Source organism: Chiroxiphia lanceolata, chromosome 14 (genome assembly GCF_009829145.1).
Source record: "Chiroxiphia lanceolata isolate bChiLan1 chromosome 14, bChiLan1.pri, whole genome shotgun sequence".
NCBI classification, from domain to species: Eukaryota; Metazoa; Chordata; class Aves; order Passeriformes; family Pipridae; genus Chiroxiphia; species Chiroxiphia lanceolata.
In genome coordinates this window covers 4,354,908-4,372,846 of record NC_045650.1, presented here as the reverse complement: position 1 = coordinate 4,372,846, position 17,939 = coordinate 4,354,908, and the positions used below count along the sequence as shown (strand labels likewise).

The 17,939-nt window shown below is 37.9% G+C and overlaps 1 protein-coding gene across 4 annotated transcripts in view; it reads right to left on the bottom strand.

Annotated features, from left to right (window-relative positions):
* LOC116793858 (connector enhancer of kinase suppressor of ras 2-like) overlaps positions 1 to 17,939 on the bottom strand; it is a 171,947-nt gene that overhangs the window by 52,018 nt on the left and 101,990 nt on the right. For all 4 annotated transcript variants that reach the window (XR_004359608.1, XM_032702033.1, XM_032702036.1 and 1 more), the window contains 3 exons: positions 13,653 to 13,712; positions 9,898 to 9,966; positions 676 to 822 (listed from right to left, as the gene is read on the bottom strand). Coding sequence is in view for 3 of the 4 variants with exons in the window: in XM_032702033.1 (XP_032557924.1) it covers positions 676 to 822; positions 9,898 to 9,966; positions 13,653 to 13,712 (276 nt within the window). In the remaining variant the exon portion in view is untranslated. The remainder of the gene's footprint in view (positions 1 to 675; positions 823 to 9,897; positions 9,967 to 13,652; positions 13,713 to 17,939) is intronic.

The following is a 17,939-nucleotide window of genomic DNA, read 5'->3' as shown; positions in this document are numbered from 1 at the left end:
TATTGTTTGATCCAAACAAAACAGCTCTGAAAAACTTCCATAATATGTAAGTGTTACATGGCATTAATGACAACCACAAAGAGCTACTGACTTACTGAAAAACCTTTCCTTTAACACTGACATTTTTAGTTCAGGGTTTCACCCAGTTTCTCCTACATATTGTTGGTGCTGCAGGAAAAAAACAGCTATGAAGTTCACTCTTATCTTTTTTTTTGGTACCAACAGGTTTTCAAGGAGCACACAGGAAATACCAGAGGTTCTATTAGCACTGCTACCAAAATCTCAGCTTGATGACGGGTGTGGAACAGAAGCAGAATTCTCCTGAAATTTAATAGATCTGACACACTTGATTATGAACCAAGTAGTTTTGACAGATTAAAATAATGGAAACAGGGAGGCACTGCTGCCTCTGCCAAAGCAGCTGCTGAACCTTGTTCCTCAGAACATCATCTGTAAATATTCTTTCCTTCTACGAATTCCTGTGGCTCCCAATGCCACCAAAACATGGAGAAAACAACCTTGATGACACACAGAGCACTGCCACACAGACTTATCTTGGCACCCTGTTTCAAAGGAATTTGGGACAGGCTCTTATTCCTTTCACTGGAAAAATTCCAGTGTTTTCTCAGGAATAAAGGATTTACCACGACACCAGTGTTCCAACAGCTGCCTTACCTGCAGTGCAAGAGGCTTCCACCTGACATTCTTCAGAAGGGCAGGAGCAGAGACCAGGGTGTTCTGAGGACGTTTTTTCAAGGTTAAAATCACTCCATTTGGGTCTTCCCACAGTGCATTTACCAGGTTCTTTAACTGCCAGCCAACCTAAGGAAAAATTCCATCACTGAATTTTGAAAGCTTTCTGTTTAACTTGAAATGTGAAGAAAATCTTCTGTTAACCAAAAAGGCCCATTACAGCCTCTCTTTGCAAACATAAGCAGTTTTTATAAACTCTGATTCCTCCTGTTGGACTGAAATGATGCTGCTGAAGTTGGATTTTTATAATTATTTTAGTTCTGTTTCTCAACAAAATAAGGCAGAAGTGAACACTGTTTCCCTTTTGATCATTTTCGAGATCTCTGAGCATTTTAAATCATAAAATGAGGATTAGAAATCATGTTACAACAACATATGTAACAGGTATGTAACAGCTATAAGACCCTAAATGGAGATAAATAGTCATTTATTGATTTATCTATACAGCCCCTGGACACAGCTGAGTCACCAACTTACTATTAAATGCAAACAGAACCATAAAAAAGGACATCACTGGTACTGAAAGGGAAAAAATCTACTTAGAGACATTTCTTAATCTTCTTGATTACTCAAATATTAATTTACCATGAATTATTTACACATGAAAACAAAAAAAATATTTTTAGGGCTTTCCTTTTTTTCTCCCCTCCCTTTTCTGTCCCAGACATGGTAGATTTTTACAGTGGTAATAAATGGCCACAGTAAAGAACCTGCCATAAATGTTATGGTCATCACAAGTCCTAAGCCCTGGTGTTGAGCAGGAATGGGAATGCAGCATCCACACAGCAGTTTTCCAGACACAACCTCCCTGAGGCCAATTGCAGCAGCCTTAAAGTGAAGATTTCAGAACAAAAATCTTCAAAAATCCAAGAGCAGAAACTGTACAAATTTATGCCAGTCAGTGCTGTTGTGTCTGCTGTACTTTTTGGCTGTGTTTGACCTCTCAGAGTTTTGGTTTTTTTTGCTAAAATTAACGAGTCAATCATAAATTTATTCTCCTGACTAAAATATGTATTCCCACTGCTATTAAAAACCAAGAAAATAAAATATTTAGGTGCTCAGAAACAGAGCAGTCTACATATATCTCCATGTTATATATATATATAGATATAGCTATATATAGGTCTAGTTTATAATTATATAGGTATAGTTTATAATTACTTCCCCTTAATGAAAGATAATATCTGATTACACATAAAGGTGGAGGGAAAATAATACAGGCAACCCCGAAGGGATTTTAATTAAAATCCTCTTGTAAGGGCTGAAGAGAAGTTGGGACACAGACTGCAGGGTTCTGACCTGGCCAGAGCCAGGATCCCAAGTGGGAACATCCACCCTGGGTAGAACTGCAAGATCTGTCACCATTCTAAGAAGGATTTTAACAGCTTTTTAAAGTTTTATTCTATTTTTAATGCTGCTGTTCTATTGAAAACTTTCTAAAAATGCTCTGGCCACAGGAAACCAGAAAGCAGCAGTAATTATAGACAGGTAAGAGCCAAACAAATCAAGGCTGTCAGCTTGGATCCCCAACACTCCTCCAGTCTGTGCTGTGTTTGGAAAAGGACAGAGGCTCTCTCTATTTTTTTCCCTTTTACTCAATTGTAGAAATGAAAAGGAACTCCTTTTGATTTTTATAGATTGCTGTAATTTTCAGATTGCTGAAATCTTTAGAGTTCCATGAGCTCCTTTTAGAAAAGAGTGATAAATAATTAAGTTAACGATAAATTATTCCAATGAGAACCTTAATGACAAAACCATTAAATCCCAAGATCTATTAGAGAAGAGTCTGCAGTCATTACTACTGGGTGATGATAAAATGCTCTTAGGAATTTGGACATGTTATTATAAATTGTATTACTAAAAATACCTTTGGAAAAAAAGAAGCCATTACAGTGGATTAAAAATCTCAGTTGAAAACCAGTCCTTGAGACAGATTTTGACATTTGCTCTTAAAGAATCAGTCTTTAAAGCAATTACCAACTTCCAGCTATGGTGAGACGGATTCACCAAAAGGGTATTTTGCTCCTTTAAGATTTTTGGCACAAACATTCAGTCAATCAGATGCTACAACATGGGTTAAAATATTTCAGCAATGCAAGTTAAATTAAAATTTGACTAATGAAAAAAAGGCTAATATGATACTTTCTTTTTTATTTTCCTGCCTAAATGAAATTGGATGCTAATTTAGATTCTAAATATGGAATAAACCCAGAAGAATGTCAAAGAACTCACTGAAAATGGTCAGACAGGCAGAAGTTTAAAATTTTGCTGGTTACTCTTAGGATTACTCTAATCATTAATTTTAATTTGTTTGTACATCCTCAGTGTGGAAAGAAGTGCTCTAGGGAAAAAAACCCCAAACCTGTGTACTTCTATCTATATTAAAGAATTTGTTAGTTTTCTCATGAAAATAAAGTGGAAAATTAAGAATATATCAACTTCAAAAATGATAGTTCCAAAAATATTAATCCCTCCTACAGTAAATTTCTTTACCAGAAAAGTCCAAAATGCTGTGGCAATTTTGTAGAACTAAATTTGATAATTTTCTACACCTAAACCTGATAATTTTGTGTTCCTAAACCTGATAATTTTGTATCTGGGACTGCATGACTATTATGTTCAGAAAAAACTCACTTTCATTAACCAACAGTAAAAGAAGGTTTCCTAGTTCTCCAGTATCTTCTTTAGGTTCTCTCTATAATGACTTTGTTCCTTCTCATTCAGAAGATCTGGATTTGCATGGATGGGATTTGGGATGTGCATTACCAGCAACAGGGATTTCAGTATTTTTATAAATCCAAACTCTGTTCCTGCTGGGCAAGCACCTTTTTTCCTTTTTAGAAATGAAGTCTACCTGGCCAGTGATGACTCACTGAGGATTTGCATGAAAAACAAACTAATGCCAAAAATTCCTGACGTTACAGACACACAAAAAAAAGCCTGAAGAGAACGCAGGCTGGTGCATTTGGGGGTGACTGCAGAGGCATGAAGTGCATGATACACTTGTCTACTAAAAGGAGCTGAAAAAGCAGCTGAACTGGTGAACGTGGTGATGTTTACCACAGGATTCCAGGGCTCTAAACCACCCCAGCACTTACTCACCTTCACACCAATTCCAAAATACGTTGTACATATTTGCCAGGTTAAAATTTGGAAGGGAAATTTAGCTCAGGTAGTGGAACCAGGGGTGCAGAGTGGATAGAGGACATCTGTTCCTTCCTCTGCTTGCCCTCAGAATTCTGGGGACAAGGCAGGGATGTGGTTCCTCAGTTCCTTCAGTGCCTTATCAAACCCCATCAGGACTCTGAAGGATGCAAAGGTTCACTCAGAGCACTCCCAGGGGGAAGGCAGGTTACACCTGCATTTGTTTGGGAGACTTGTGCCTGTTCTGTTCACTGTATCACCTGTCAGCTTTAATCTTACCTGGGGTGGAGAGAGACAGAGGGATTTAAACTAACAGGAATTTAAAAGCTCCCTCGTTAAGCATTTGGTCTGGAAATCAATTGTGCAGAATATTTCCTAAATATTCAGCTCGGATGATATTGCACAGCACCTGAAAACAAGGAATTCTGCTCTGACTGCAGTAACCCCTTCCATGAACCAGGACAGATGTTTCCCCTCAAGACTCTTCAAATACATAAGCAAGGCCATCTGGATGTTTACTCAAACCTCCAAAATTTGACCTCTTTTCTTGTTTGCATTAAAAAAACCCTCAAAACAGCAACTTGTGTAAACTCAACTTTTTTGTTAAGGAAGCAGACTATCATCCTTTCTTATTTTAAGTCTGTAATTCACTTTGTGTCTTTAGGGAATTAATCAAGGGAACTGGTTTGATTAACATGGAAATCAGAAATTATTATTAGCCAAAAATGTGCTGGAAGATCATAAGACTTTCTGTCACTGAAGGGGAAGCTCGTCATTAACACCTGTAGCTGATTCACCCTTATTAATATTCTGTCTGTTCCCAACAATAATTGATGATGGAAAACCAAATGTTCTCCCATTATCTTACATAGTTATTTTCATTAACTAATGGAGCAACACGGCAAGAATCCAAGCAGCAGCAAGATGTACTACTGGAAGACTTGCTTTACTAAGCCTTTTTGAAAGGCAGAATCTGGAGAATAAGTAACATGTGGTACTTTGTTTGGAAACAGAAGGACATCTTTTGGGGAAAGAAGCTGTAATTCTCATGACATCTTTTGTCCTTTTTTTTTTTTTCCTGTTTTTATTTCACAACACCCAGTGTGCTGAAACACAGATGGTGTGACCTGGCACCGCATTTACAGATTAACCTCCACCTAAAATGAGCTCTCATTAGGACTCAAATTTACAATTCAACCCTACACTGAGGGTACTGATTCAATAACTACCTTAACTCCAATAAATTAGTGCTGAAATTATTTCATTGTGACAGGTTCTTGACACACTTAATTTCAAGGATGTAATTTGACAGTGAATGGTATAAAAGGGCTGCTGGATCATGTATTTTGAATCACAGAATATTCTAGGTTGGAAGGGACATTTAAAGGTCATCTAGTTCCACCCCCTACCATGGGCAGGGACACCCTCCACTAGCCCAGGTTGCTCCAAGCCCCATCCAACCTGGCCTTGGACACTTCCAGGGATCCAGGGGCAGCCACAGCTTCTCTGGGCAGCCTGTGCCAGGGCCTCCCCACCCTCACAGCCAAGAATTCCTTCCTTATATATGGTCTAAATCTCCCCCTTTTCAGTATAAAGCCTTGCCCCTTGTCCCACTACTAAAAAACCTGTCCCCATCTTTCTTCAAGCACTGAAAGCACAACATCCATCAGTTCAGGGAACAACCTCGTCCAGTGAGAAAATGCAACTGTTTTAGTTAAACTGTTCTCTTTAGACATTTAAAGAAAACATAAGAAACATGTAACAACACATTTATTACAGATATTTCTATGGCTGTTTGCTCTTGCACAGTGTTTTATACCATAAAGAGTTATTTCTCTTTCTGGTCTTTATAGTCTCTGCCTGTTAAGAGAAAGTAATTCTGTCTCAGACCTCACTGGCTGGGTTACTCAAACTGAAATCCTTAAATAATTTCTCTTCCTATGAGACAGATGACACATTTACTCTTTTGCCCATTACATTTTTGTAGTGCTCATATCTAACTTAACACCTTTGGGGGCTGTAAATGACCTGCAGATCACACAGTATTTCAGACCAGATATTACTAATGTCAAGACAATGGTATCAAAACTCAGTTTCTCCTGGAAACCTGTTCCTGATTAATTCCAAGTTCATCTTTGCCATTTTCAGTCCCATCAGCTCTCTGGTGCTCAGCTGGTTTGGGATTAATTAATACATTCTGGCTCCTGGAATCTTGCCAGTTGCTCCTAAGTAACATCTACCTTTCAACAGGAATTACTAAAAGCATTATTATTGCTCTCTGTCCTATGAAATAACCTTCAAATCCCAACCCTAAGAAAAAAAAAAAAAAACAACGAAAAAAAGAAGAAAAAAAGACAGAGAAAAGTCAGTTTTCCCTAGTTTACCAAGCACTTTTCTGTACAGAAGTATAGAAGACCTTTCTAAAGAATAAACCATTCTACAGATGGTCAGGGGGCTAAATCAACACTTGCTTGGATCTCCAATGTTTCTGTTGTCTGACAGATTACCAAAAGTGGAACATCAACACAACTAAATGTTCATAAATTTATGCTGAAAAATAATCAGATTTACTATTTCAACCAAGCTGTAGAAAATATCCCATCCAAGGAACCCGAGTTGTAGTTGTGAACTTTGCAAACGAAGAGATGCCACAGTGGCATCTTCAGCACTTCTGTATAATCTTTATGAGAGAGGAAATAAAAATCCACAATGCACAGGCAGAAATAATGCCTGTTGTTATTGCAGGGAAAAATAAAGAGTCAGGGTGGCAGGAATTTAGAATGTATAACTTATTTTTAAAGTTTCTTACGCTTTTTTTATTAAAATCTGAGAAGCAAGAAGAACAAGCAGAAAAGCAAATAAGGAAATTGGATAATGATTAAATGATCTTAACAGCCAGTGGTGAATCGCCTGATTTAATTAATTTCTTGCTTTAAGTACTATTATTTTTTCTTTGATCTTTATAATTATATTACAGAGTGTTCCTTGGTTAGACCAGATTCCACGTAGTAAGTCTTTTATTTCTAACTCTTTCAATTGTTGAATTATATAATTTGGAAGCAGCTTTCCTTTGATACTTTCTGAACTCTTTTTAACTCTCAACTCTGTTGAAAAGCTACTTGAAAAGTAAAGTAAAACTTATAAAAGTCTTGGTTTTGTTAATAGTTTATTTGTTAATGTAACAGAAAAAAAGAGTATAAATATAGCTACCTCCTAACTATCTGATATTTCTTAATAAAGAGAATGCTTTGTATAAAAGGAGCATATTTCAGGAGCTATTTCAGCACCAAGTTTTGCTCTGCCTAGGAATGAGCCCTTCCACTGGGCAGCTCCATAACTCTGTGTTAAAAATGCAGGGTTTTACAGTTGTCAATTTAAAGAGGTTGCTGAGGAGGGTCATGCATTAGGATGACAAACTGGAAGTGCTCAAATTATCCAGCTTACTAAAAAAAGTGATGAGCTAATTTGATTGCATCCTGAAAACACCTAAAAGAGAAACCTGCTCTCCTGCAATTTAATAGATAAAAATATATCAAGATCAAAAGAACTGGAAGCTTGTGCCAGACAAATATAGACTACAAATAAAATGACTTTTTTCCCCCAGCAATGAGAATAATTAACTACCGGAACAATTTATCACAGGTTGTGGGAACATCAATGAAAGTTTTAAAACTCGAATGATTATATTAAATGAGTGAATATGAATTTATCTAGAAAATACATTGGCCTAGTTCAGTCAAAATCAGATTAAATGATGCCAATAATCAGCTATAAGATTGGAACCTATTAAAAGAGGTTCCATACTTTCTCTACCCAGGGGAGTGTTTTCACTAGTGGCAATAAAAAAATTACTCTATATAATCATCTTCAGAACAGGTTCTCTCAATACATGCTGTGTTGAATGAGATTTAGATCTGATAGACTACCAAAATGCCAAAGAAACATCAGTATTATAAAAAGGTCTTTGTTAGGATAACAAAGATAAAATCTTCTCTAGAAAATCTGTAAGAACTCCAGAGATATGGAAGCTCTCTTACTGAGCTGAGCCCCCAGTCATTAATTACAATTGGCTTTCACCTCTTTTTATGAGCTGGTCTTGCTAATATTAAAATATTGATTATGTGGGAATTTAATGAGCTGCTGCCTTTGAATTATCCCAGTCCACTAATGGAAATAATGCTAATTATAAGCATGATATTGATCACCACAAGGGGATAACTTGGGTGAAGGAGGAACGCAGCTAAGTGGAGTTTGCAGCAAGGTGTCTCAGAAGTGACTTAAAGGACACACATGAAGATCTAAGGGGTATTTAAAACATTAACAATTCTAATCCATGAGGGAAAGAGGATTGGACAGACACCTCTGAAACATGCAAACACTCAGTATTAATCTGTCTTTCCAAAGTCCCAGGGCAGACAGAATGAGGCTTTTCCAGCCATGTCAAAGGAAGAATAAATTTCCAAAAGAAACACGGTGCCATTTATCTCTTCCTTAGCCTGTTATAAACTTCAGAATGAATAATTAATGTATTAGAGGGCTTTTAGAAAAAAAGAGTATTTTATGCCACTTGACTCAGCTGTTGCTCCTGTGTCCTTATCTGGAAAGGGATTACAAGTATCCACCACTTTGAACCTGTTGTAATAACAGCCATGGAAAGAGTCATTGTCCAAAAAGTCAATTCCTGAGCAGCTGAATGTGGGGATTTCACCTATGGGAGTAAAGATTAAATCAGATCTGTCTCTTGAAGAGTGTGTTTAATGGAGAAAGTCAGTCTAATACATATTTCAACTTGTAACTATGACAACTCCTAGAACCTCTTTCATACAGATAAGAGCTGTGTGTTGCATTAACATTTAAAGTATAAATGAATAAGTTATACTTCTTTTCAAGGGAAAATATTTGCTCTCTAATCATAAGATTTTAATAGTCAGCCTTTCATATTTCCACTTCACACAAGTGACAGACAGAAAGAGATTTCTAAATTTTGCAGCTGCTCTGTCTGGAGATGGGGTTCAGCAGGACAAAGCTAAATGGCTCAATTAGAAGTTTATTAGGAAATTATCAGGTCATTGTCACAGTGTTGCTCATGCCTAAGAAGTAATAAATGCCAGTGTTCCTTTCACCTGTAGCTCCAGCAGCACTGCTCCCATTCTTCTGCAACACAGAGTTATTTGTTTTAAAAGGCACAGTCTCTATGACTTCAGACAGCACAGGACAAAATTTGACTGCATTTTTTTCCAGTAATCATCAACTTTGGAACCAACATCAGTTATAAGGAGCAGCTTGTGTCACCACAAAACAGGAAAAAAAATACAACCATTCAGCCTTGGGTGAGACTCTTAGAGAGGCCTTTAGAGCTCAATTACAAATAATTCGATCTTTACAAAGAATAAATTATTATTAAATTAATAAATATATTTTTCCTTACCTGCAGTACACAGTACAGCTCACATTTGTGAAAGGAATTCAACAGTGGACATGTTTAAACGTATTGAAATATTATATTGCAATACCTGAGGCTCAGCATACATTTCTGCAAACATGTGCTTATGTGCATCTTAAAAATAAATCCTCTTGCAAGAATTCACAGACCTAAAACTGACAGTTTTCTATCAACACTTTAATAATTTTTACATTTTCCCCCCAACAGCACTTCTGCATTATTTATCTGACTCCTGCATTAAACAGAATGCAAAATTCTGATTAAGAGGAAAAGTTAAACCAGCTGGCATATGCATAATGAGAAGTCTAAGAAATTCAAGGAAATATTCTGGAATCTCCTTATATAAAGAATAAAATATTGAACAGCAGCTGTGCAAAATGGAAATTTGGCTTAATCCTTCCAGGCTGGTAACAGACTCAACTCATGCCTTTAAGCACAGGTTTTAAAAGACATAAATAATAATATAGTTGGGCAAAGTTACCTTCCAAGAAGAATTATTACCTTTTCAGTAGTGGGAATAGGCAAAGCCTGCAGGACAGAATTTCAAAAATACTTACCACAGTTTGATGGTTGACCTGGATCACCTCATCACCAGCATGGATTTTCTTACACTGGTCAGCAGGAGACTAAGGACAAGAGAGAATAATTAACTTTACATGGAGAGCGTGGAGGGGGAACTAAAAGAGCAAGAATTAAAACAATGAATGCTGAAGGCAAGAAAGCTGTGCTGAAAGTCTTATTGCTATGAAATAATTGGTCATATTTATGAAAACTGTATTTATAAGGAACAATTTTTTTCCTGGTCACATTCAGTGAAGTAATCTAGAATTCCACTGCCATTTTTGACTGGTGGAACTATTCCATCTTGTTTACCTCAGCAGTCCCAGTCTTGCTGGGCATACACTGGGTGAATTTACATTCCAGAGAAGGAGATCTTTAAAGTCAACAATCACAGAGCTGGACCAGCTGTGGTGGAACAGAAAAGCAGGTCTGTCCTTTATAGAGCAGTTTTACTGCACTGAGGATACTCAGCAATGTAGAGTATTTGTACCTTCAAACACAGCTCCAGAACTACCAGGACAGCAGATTCACCATTTGGACACAGATGGATAATGTCAGCAATAAACTTGCTGTTCAAAAGATTTGATGTACACACACACTATTCCATATACACAATTCACATAATTTTGGGATCACTGAGCTGACAAAACACCCTTATTCTAAATATAGCTGCTTCTGATCACATTAAAGCGGATTAAAAGCCATTGAAGAGCACTCGAACACGGCCAACTGCTATTTAACAACTAATTTTTAGATGCTTTAATGAAACCAGCTCTTAAATGTGTAGGACAAATCCGTAGGGCATTCAGGAGAGGAGCAGCCAGGGCGTGCAGGGGATCAGCAGTGACACTTGGGAGCAGAGAGCTGAGAATTCAAAGCAATTTGCTGGCACTGTGATGAGCTCACAAGAGTGTTCTACTGACACAGAGCACACAACTTGGCAGTCAAGAGAAAACAACCAGGAAAGAATTAAAGAGCTGAGACATCACCTTGAGAGATAAATCCCACTGGAAATTAGCTACTAATGAAGCAGACCAGTAGAAAGGTTGAATGTTTACTTGCTAGGTATGGGGTCAGAGAGAGGAGAGGAGAGGACACTGTCCCTTCTCAAACAGTGCAGAAACATTTAAAGCAAAATGCTCTTTGAATAACAGTTCAAATTCTCTGTCCAGGTAAAGAAGAAAAGCAGAAAAAGAGCCACTTGTGGCTACAGAGAATGGCCTGGCTCTAATGCTGTCGAAGTTGTTACTCACAGAAAGGAGTTATGCTACCAAAATTTAGCTGAGTGCCTGGATGTCTTTTGGAGCCAGCATATAACATAAATTGTTAAACACAATAAGCACAAGAGCCAGGTGTCAATGCCAAGGAAGGAAAGATTCATCTGAAGTAAATGTGATGTGTAGATGCTCACAGTCACGACCTCAGTGTGTACCAATCCTGACTTCCAGGGAACAGGCAAGAGCTCTTCAGCTGCACTACCTTCAACCTAAAATCCCACCCATCCCTTCCGTGGATGCAGATTAAAAACATAAGATAAACAAATAAAAGGGACAAAGACAAGAGGAGACAATACAACAAAACCCCCAAATTACCACCGGGAAGAAAATGACTGCAATGATTTCTGAATTAAACGCAAAGAGACTCCTCTCTGAGGGGGTCAAAGAGCTCAGGGACAGTGGCATCTGCTGCCTGGTGAACAGGCACTGCAGAGAGCACAGCTGTGGAGAGCAGGAAACCTCGGGCATTGTTCACCCAGGAAAACCCCAGCCAAGAGGGCAAAGAGCCAGTGGCTGACACAGCGATTCCAAGGGTGGCACAGGTGCTGTTCCAAGCACAGCTTTTTCCTTTGGCCTGCTGCTCGTTTGCCATTCCCAACCTCCCTGTGCCCAACACAAGCTGCATTCCAGCTCCTCACCAGCTTGGCTTTCAGAAGGGCTTTGGCCATTCCAGTCTGGAGCTAAGCCCTGGTCATTGGAGTCACCTCCGGCCACCTGAGTCCTTCTGCACTGCAGGAAAAGGGATTTCACCTGCACATTTTACAGGATGATGTGAAGAACCACCCGGCTCACAGTCACCTTCTCCTTTCAGTGGGACCTGGCAGAATTTTGGCTGACTGCTCTTTTGCACGGGACTAAGCATGTAACAGAAATATTTCTAGAATTCAACATCAATACCAACTTGATTGCTTTAAATGGTGAGCAAGGTGAGCAGGAAACTGCAGTGAACACCACCATTCTTGATGTTTAACTTCAGCTGACATGAGGTAGAAAAGCAAAGGCCTGGCTCTTTCTCTTTTTAGCTCCTTTCCTGACTTGGATGAGGCTGAGTTAATTAAACACTGGCTCTGAGGTCAATTATCCCTTCAAAAGGAATGAAAAATCAATTTGCTGAAACACCAGAAATTAAAGGTCTTTGAAGCTGGTTTATCTGCACATGTGATTACACTTCCAGCAAAAACAAAAAAGCAACTTCTGCTGGTGGTATCCTGTCAAAAAGTTTTGGTAGTCAAAATAAAAATAAAAATTTTAGTGGCTGCCAATTTAGTAACTCTTTCTGTGAATTTCAATTATAAATATATAAATATTTTCCCTACCAACTACATTATATTTCTGAAATTAATTAGAATTACACTAAAAAACTGGATTAATTACAGCATGAGTAATTCACTCTATGAACATAATCTGTCCAACATAATCAAGATGGATCATTCATAATTTCCAGGACTCATGATACACATGTAGTTATTTAAAGACTTCTAAATGTTGCCAGTGGTGACAACATAAACAAGCAAACAAATTTTGATTTGCATTAGAATTGTCTTCCCAAATTGTGACATACAAATCATGAAGCTTCCCATGGGTTTGCACTGCCAAAGCCCATATGATGCAATATTGGTCAATATACAGAAGTCAAAGAGGACAAAATATGACACATGAAGCTCACCCACATGGGCCAGCCAGGATTTCCATCTTTGCCCACCCGCCCAGTGCCCCTTTCACGTTCCCTGGGTGTCAGCAGTGCAGAATTTTTCAATATTAGCTTTATAAAACCTAAGCTTGTCGTTTCCCCGGCTCTCCCCTGTTAAACAGCCCCGAGCCTGAATGAGAACAGTGTGACTAAAAGCTTAGATGAAAACCAGAAGGGCCTTGTTATGAAGCCTGTCACAGTAATTAGATTGCAGCAGTTGAAGTCAATTTATTTTTTTCACATTTCTAATTATGAATTGCACGTTAAGTAACGGGGAGGATGTTTAGAAGCTCCGTCGTTCCCCTTGTCACACTGTTCAGTTTTGCTGTGATCACTCACACTGATCTATGGGTGCTTTTGGTTCAGATTTGTCTCACAGTAAAAATGATCATTAATACATTTTTCTTGATCCCGTCTGCATTTTTACTACAAATGATGGCAAATATAAAATACAATTTATTTCATTATAACAGAACCCATTTGTGCCAGGGAGAATGTGGGCATGAATACAATTAGAGAGGTGGATTTGAAGAACCCTTCTGGAGAGAAGTTCAAGAATTTACTATTATTATATTGTTATTTATAGGTAATTTCAACATAGATGCTTTTCTATATCTGTTTTCAAGGGTTACAGTTTTTACAAAAGTTATATATATACATTAAAAAAAATTATTAATAAAAACTGACTTGATTAAAAGCAAGTCTTCATGTCACAAAATGCACTGCACATACCCAGAAAATAATTGTATGCACGATAAAAGTATTTCACAATAAAGAATCTTACATTTTCAGTTGTTCCTGTGATTACATGCAGTCCATCATATGTTGATTTGATATACATTCCCTGGAAAAAAGAACAGAAAGGGTAATTAATGTTTGCAGGAAACAAATACATGACATTTGCATGATAATTCAAATAGAAGGTTTACTCCAGTCTGAAGCCCATAACATTTGAACAGACTGGAAGGAACGGTGGTCAATTAACATTTGCAAATCTAAGTTGAACAAATATATCTATGAAGGCCATTATACATAGCATTGTTTTCTCCCTTAATGCTTTTATTTTATTCCAGAGTTTGTGGACAGAATTGAACACTGAGCATCAGCATAAAGGGTGCCTATTCAGTACCTGAAATATTTAACAGGACATCATTTTAATCCCAGTGATGTGAAAGAATGGGAGGAGCTTTTAAACTTAAATGCCCCATTTTCAGCCAGCTCCTGATCCAATAAAAACCAAGCCACAGCCTAACTCAGAAAAGACACAAGCTCATATTGCCAATTTATGGAGAAAAACGAGCTGGGTGAACTAACAGGAACTTTGTAATTAGTCCAGCAAGAATTCTGCTTCAAGGAGGTGACTGACAAGACAAAGAGAGACAGGCAGGGTGGGATCTGTGGAGCTGTGCACAGACACAGAGCCTTCAATGTCAGGAGCCTCAATTGCTGGTGTGCCTGTGTCTCAGGAGGGAGGTCAGAGCTTCACAGCTCCATGTACTGTGCTTATTCCATCACATCTTGCAGTCTAATTAATCTAATTGGTACATTGTACTGCTGATTTATTGCCCTTTCAGTAATTCTGCCTCACCTTGTGCTGTCAAAACCCAAGCTTAGAGCCCCCAGCAACAAGGAAGAACATTTTGTTCAGTGAAATCAGTTCCAAGATTCCTGAATGCTAATGAAGAACTTTGGGTGAGGTGTTCACACGAACACCACCCCCAGTCCTCCCCCCAAAACCCCAAAATTAAAAAACTACAAAGTTTAGATGATTTTGCTCTCTACATCTACCTGAACTGGAGGACTAAAGAGGAGGTGGAGCCAAACTCTTCCTAAAAGTGGAAGGATGAGAAGCAGGGGACACAGGTTGGAACTGAGTTAAAGAATTTTTATTTTTCAGTTTTATCATGAGGATGATAAAACATTGGAACAGGCTGGCAAGGCTGTGGAATCACTGACTTGGAGAAAGTCAGGTCTTGATAGGACAAGGTTTGAGAAACCTGCTCTTATTGCATCTGTTTGGATTTTTCATCAGCAGTAAAAGTGACTTCTGCCTTAATGTAAACTAAGTCCACTTCAGCAAGTTTTAAATTTGTTTAAATCTTTAAAATAAAGACTGGGTAAACCTGATAAGGTTGCTTAACTCTGCTGCATAAGAAACTCCATTTCAGATTTTATTCCTCATGACAAGATATTTTCTTTAATGAGACTGCTTTATGAGCTACTTCATTTGTAAAAACCAAAGATGTCCAAATTAAATCTAGCAAGTCTTGAAACCACTTTCATAAAATATGATTATTTGGAAGAAACAAGTTTGTGGTGAGTCTTCCAGGATATTCTTCTCCAGAGATGGTTTAATTTTATCAGTGTTTGCCATTCCAGTGTCTCTGTGGTACCTTCAGCAGTCACTGACAAACATCTGGTTCTTTCTCTTTGCCATCTCGAAGACAGAAACAAGAGCACCAGATCCTGAAAAACTGGGAAGGTTCTCATGGAGAATGGGATGTGGAGCCTCCATATGAGCCATAAATAGATATTGAATCCCTCCAGTTTGTGTTATGCTGGATTTCCAGAGTGAACTTTTAGCCTGCATGTTACACAACATTGCTGCCCACACCGAGGGAGGCTGTTCTTTTAGCACATGGGAGACCTCAATAGCACATTTCCAGCCACACTTTTAATATCAAATTTGATATCACAGCTCTGACATCCTACTTGCTTTGACAAGATTCATTTCCCACTCAACAAACCAACTCAGTAAGATTTTTGAGGCCAAAAGAGGACACGGTGCTAAACTTTTCACTAAATTTGACCCCCTGTTTCTTCCTGAAGTTCTTAGCCTCTTGTTAATCTCTGGGTATTTTTGGAAAAAATCAAATTACAATTTCATCTCTTAACATATGCCATCTGAGAGGCATAAAACCTGACTAATGACAAAGAATTACCCTACATTTTGCTATCTACTCTTTCATCTCAGCTATTAGAATTTAAGAATATATAAAAAAATAAACAATTTTAGTGAATGACTCATAGCCTACAAATTATCTTAGACAGAGCTTTCATCCTTATTTTCCCAAAAGAAAGATAATGAGCTTGTTTCTTGTTGACCATTATAGGAGCAGAGTATCCCCTTGACATCTCTGTTACCTGAAAACCTGGAAAGATTGTTCTATGTAAAAAAATAAAGAAAAGTTGTGGGTTTTTTTTTACTTCATGTAGTTGAGAATGCAAGGTACTTTATATAAAATAGGTATATATTACACCCACATATTCTACACTTCAAAAATTTAATTTGCTCATATATATATATATATATACACAAAGTAGTTTGTGGATATAAACAAAAGGTTTTAAGGGGATTGCTTTTATCAAATTTCCTGTGAAAAATCAAAATTATCTGTTCTGGCTTATAAGGAACAGTCAAAACTGCAAAACTTAGTCATTTAAAGAGCTGTTAATTCTGTGACCCCTGAAAAAGCAGGCAGGTATTCGTGGGCTAAATTAGGCAAAAGAGCTGGACCTTTCTTTCCATTTAATGGGCTATTGGCTGTCTTTGTGTTCATCATGGTTTCATTCTGTTTCCACTTATGTAAGCATTTTTTAAGGTTAATAAACCTAAAAAAAAAAAAAAAAGGTTCGAAAAATTTTGTCAGCTAATATAAGTTCTGGGCAAATCCTGATGTAATGCTGCAGCTGAGGAACTGAACCATAACCCTCTTTTTCCCAAGCCCAGATCCTGTTGTGACAACTGCTGACACAGCTGGGACAGTTGGGGGCACTTCTTTGGTTTAAAATGATTTTCTCTTTTACCTGTGGCTCAAAGCAGTCACATTGATGCAGCAAATTCAAGAGAGTCACATTCTGTAATTTGGAGGTGTTGGAGGTCAGGCTGAGTACCCTGGGCTAGTGGAAGGTGTCCCTGCCCGTGGCAGGGGGTTGGAATGAGATGAGCTTTAAGGTCCCTTCCAACCCAAACCTGTCTGTGATTCCGCTATTTTTACATAAGCAGAACCTTTAATTAACTGGTACAGTAATTAATTAAAAGAGCATCCCCATATCTGCTATTTTGATCCTAATCATTTCTGTTATAAAGCCTGATGGAAATTAAGATATTCTCTTGTAAACTAATTACTCTCATATAACTTTTTACACAAGCTGCTTGCAAACTATTTCATAGGTTTCAGTCATAAAATAGCAAAAACACTGGGCTAAGACTAAACAAGAAGAACCTTTTGTCAGTGGTTTTCACAGACAAAAACCACATAAACAAGGGAACTTCTGGAATCTTAGAATCCATTAGGCTGTGGATGGGAGACCCTCAGTGGGAAATGAGGATTTTTTTCCTGTTGTCTCCCACATCCTTCCATGTCCCCCCTCTCAATTAAGTCCTTTTGCCTCTTCAGTCCCCATAACATACTGGTCTATTTTCTGCCCTTAGAAGGAGACTTTCACTGGAGTCCTTTTTCAAAATTACTCATCTCCCCTTTTTTTAAAGAATGGGGTTTTATTCCCTCTGGTTTCTTCTGGAATTCCACTGATGGTCTCAGAGCACAGAACAATGACAAGCTAGACCCCTTATCTCTGGGCAAGGGTGGAGGATTATCCCTCACTCTGGGAAGGTGGCTCAGATTCGTCAACAATTAGTGGGTTAGAAATAAACAGCTGCTCTTTAACAATAATTATAATAGTCCTCAGACAGGAAACTCTGAAAGGTATTACAGAATAAGGAAGTTTTTTACAGGCATCACATCAAGAACCTCACTGTTCCTGAGTAACTCTGTCACTGTCCCCTAGTGACAAAGTGAATTAAAAGTTTTTAATTAAAATCTGACCTTTGAAAGCATATGGGGAGGCATCAGCCATTCAAAATCCCATTTTGAAGAGACTTTTCCCCAGAAAACATTCCCTTTGTCAGGGGAATTTCCTTGAAAAATTTCTTGCAGAGTCATCTTGTTAATTAACCAGGATATAATGACAGCAGTGTATTTTTAAGTGACAACATTTATTCCCAGGTTAATTTGTGGATATTTCAGACAACACTTGAAGAGTTCTGAATTTAACAAGAATAAACTCT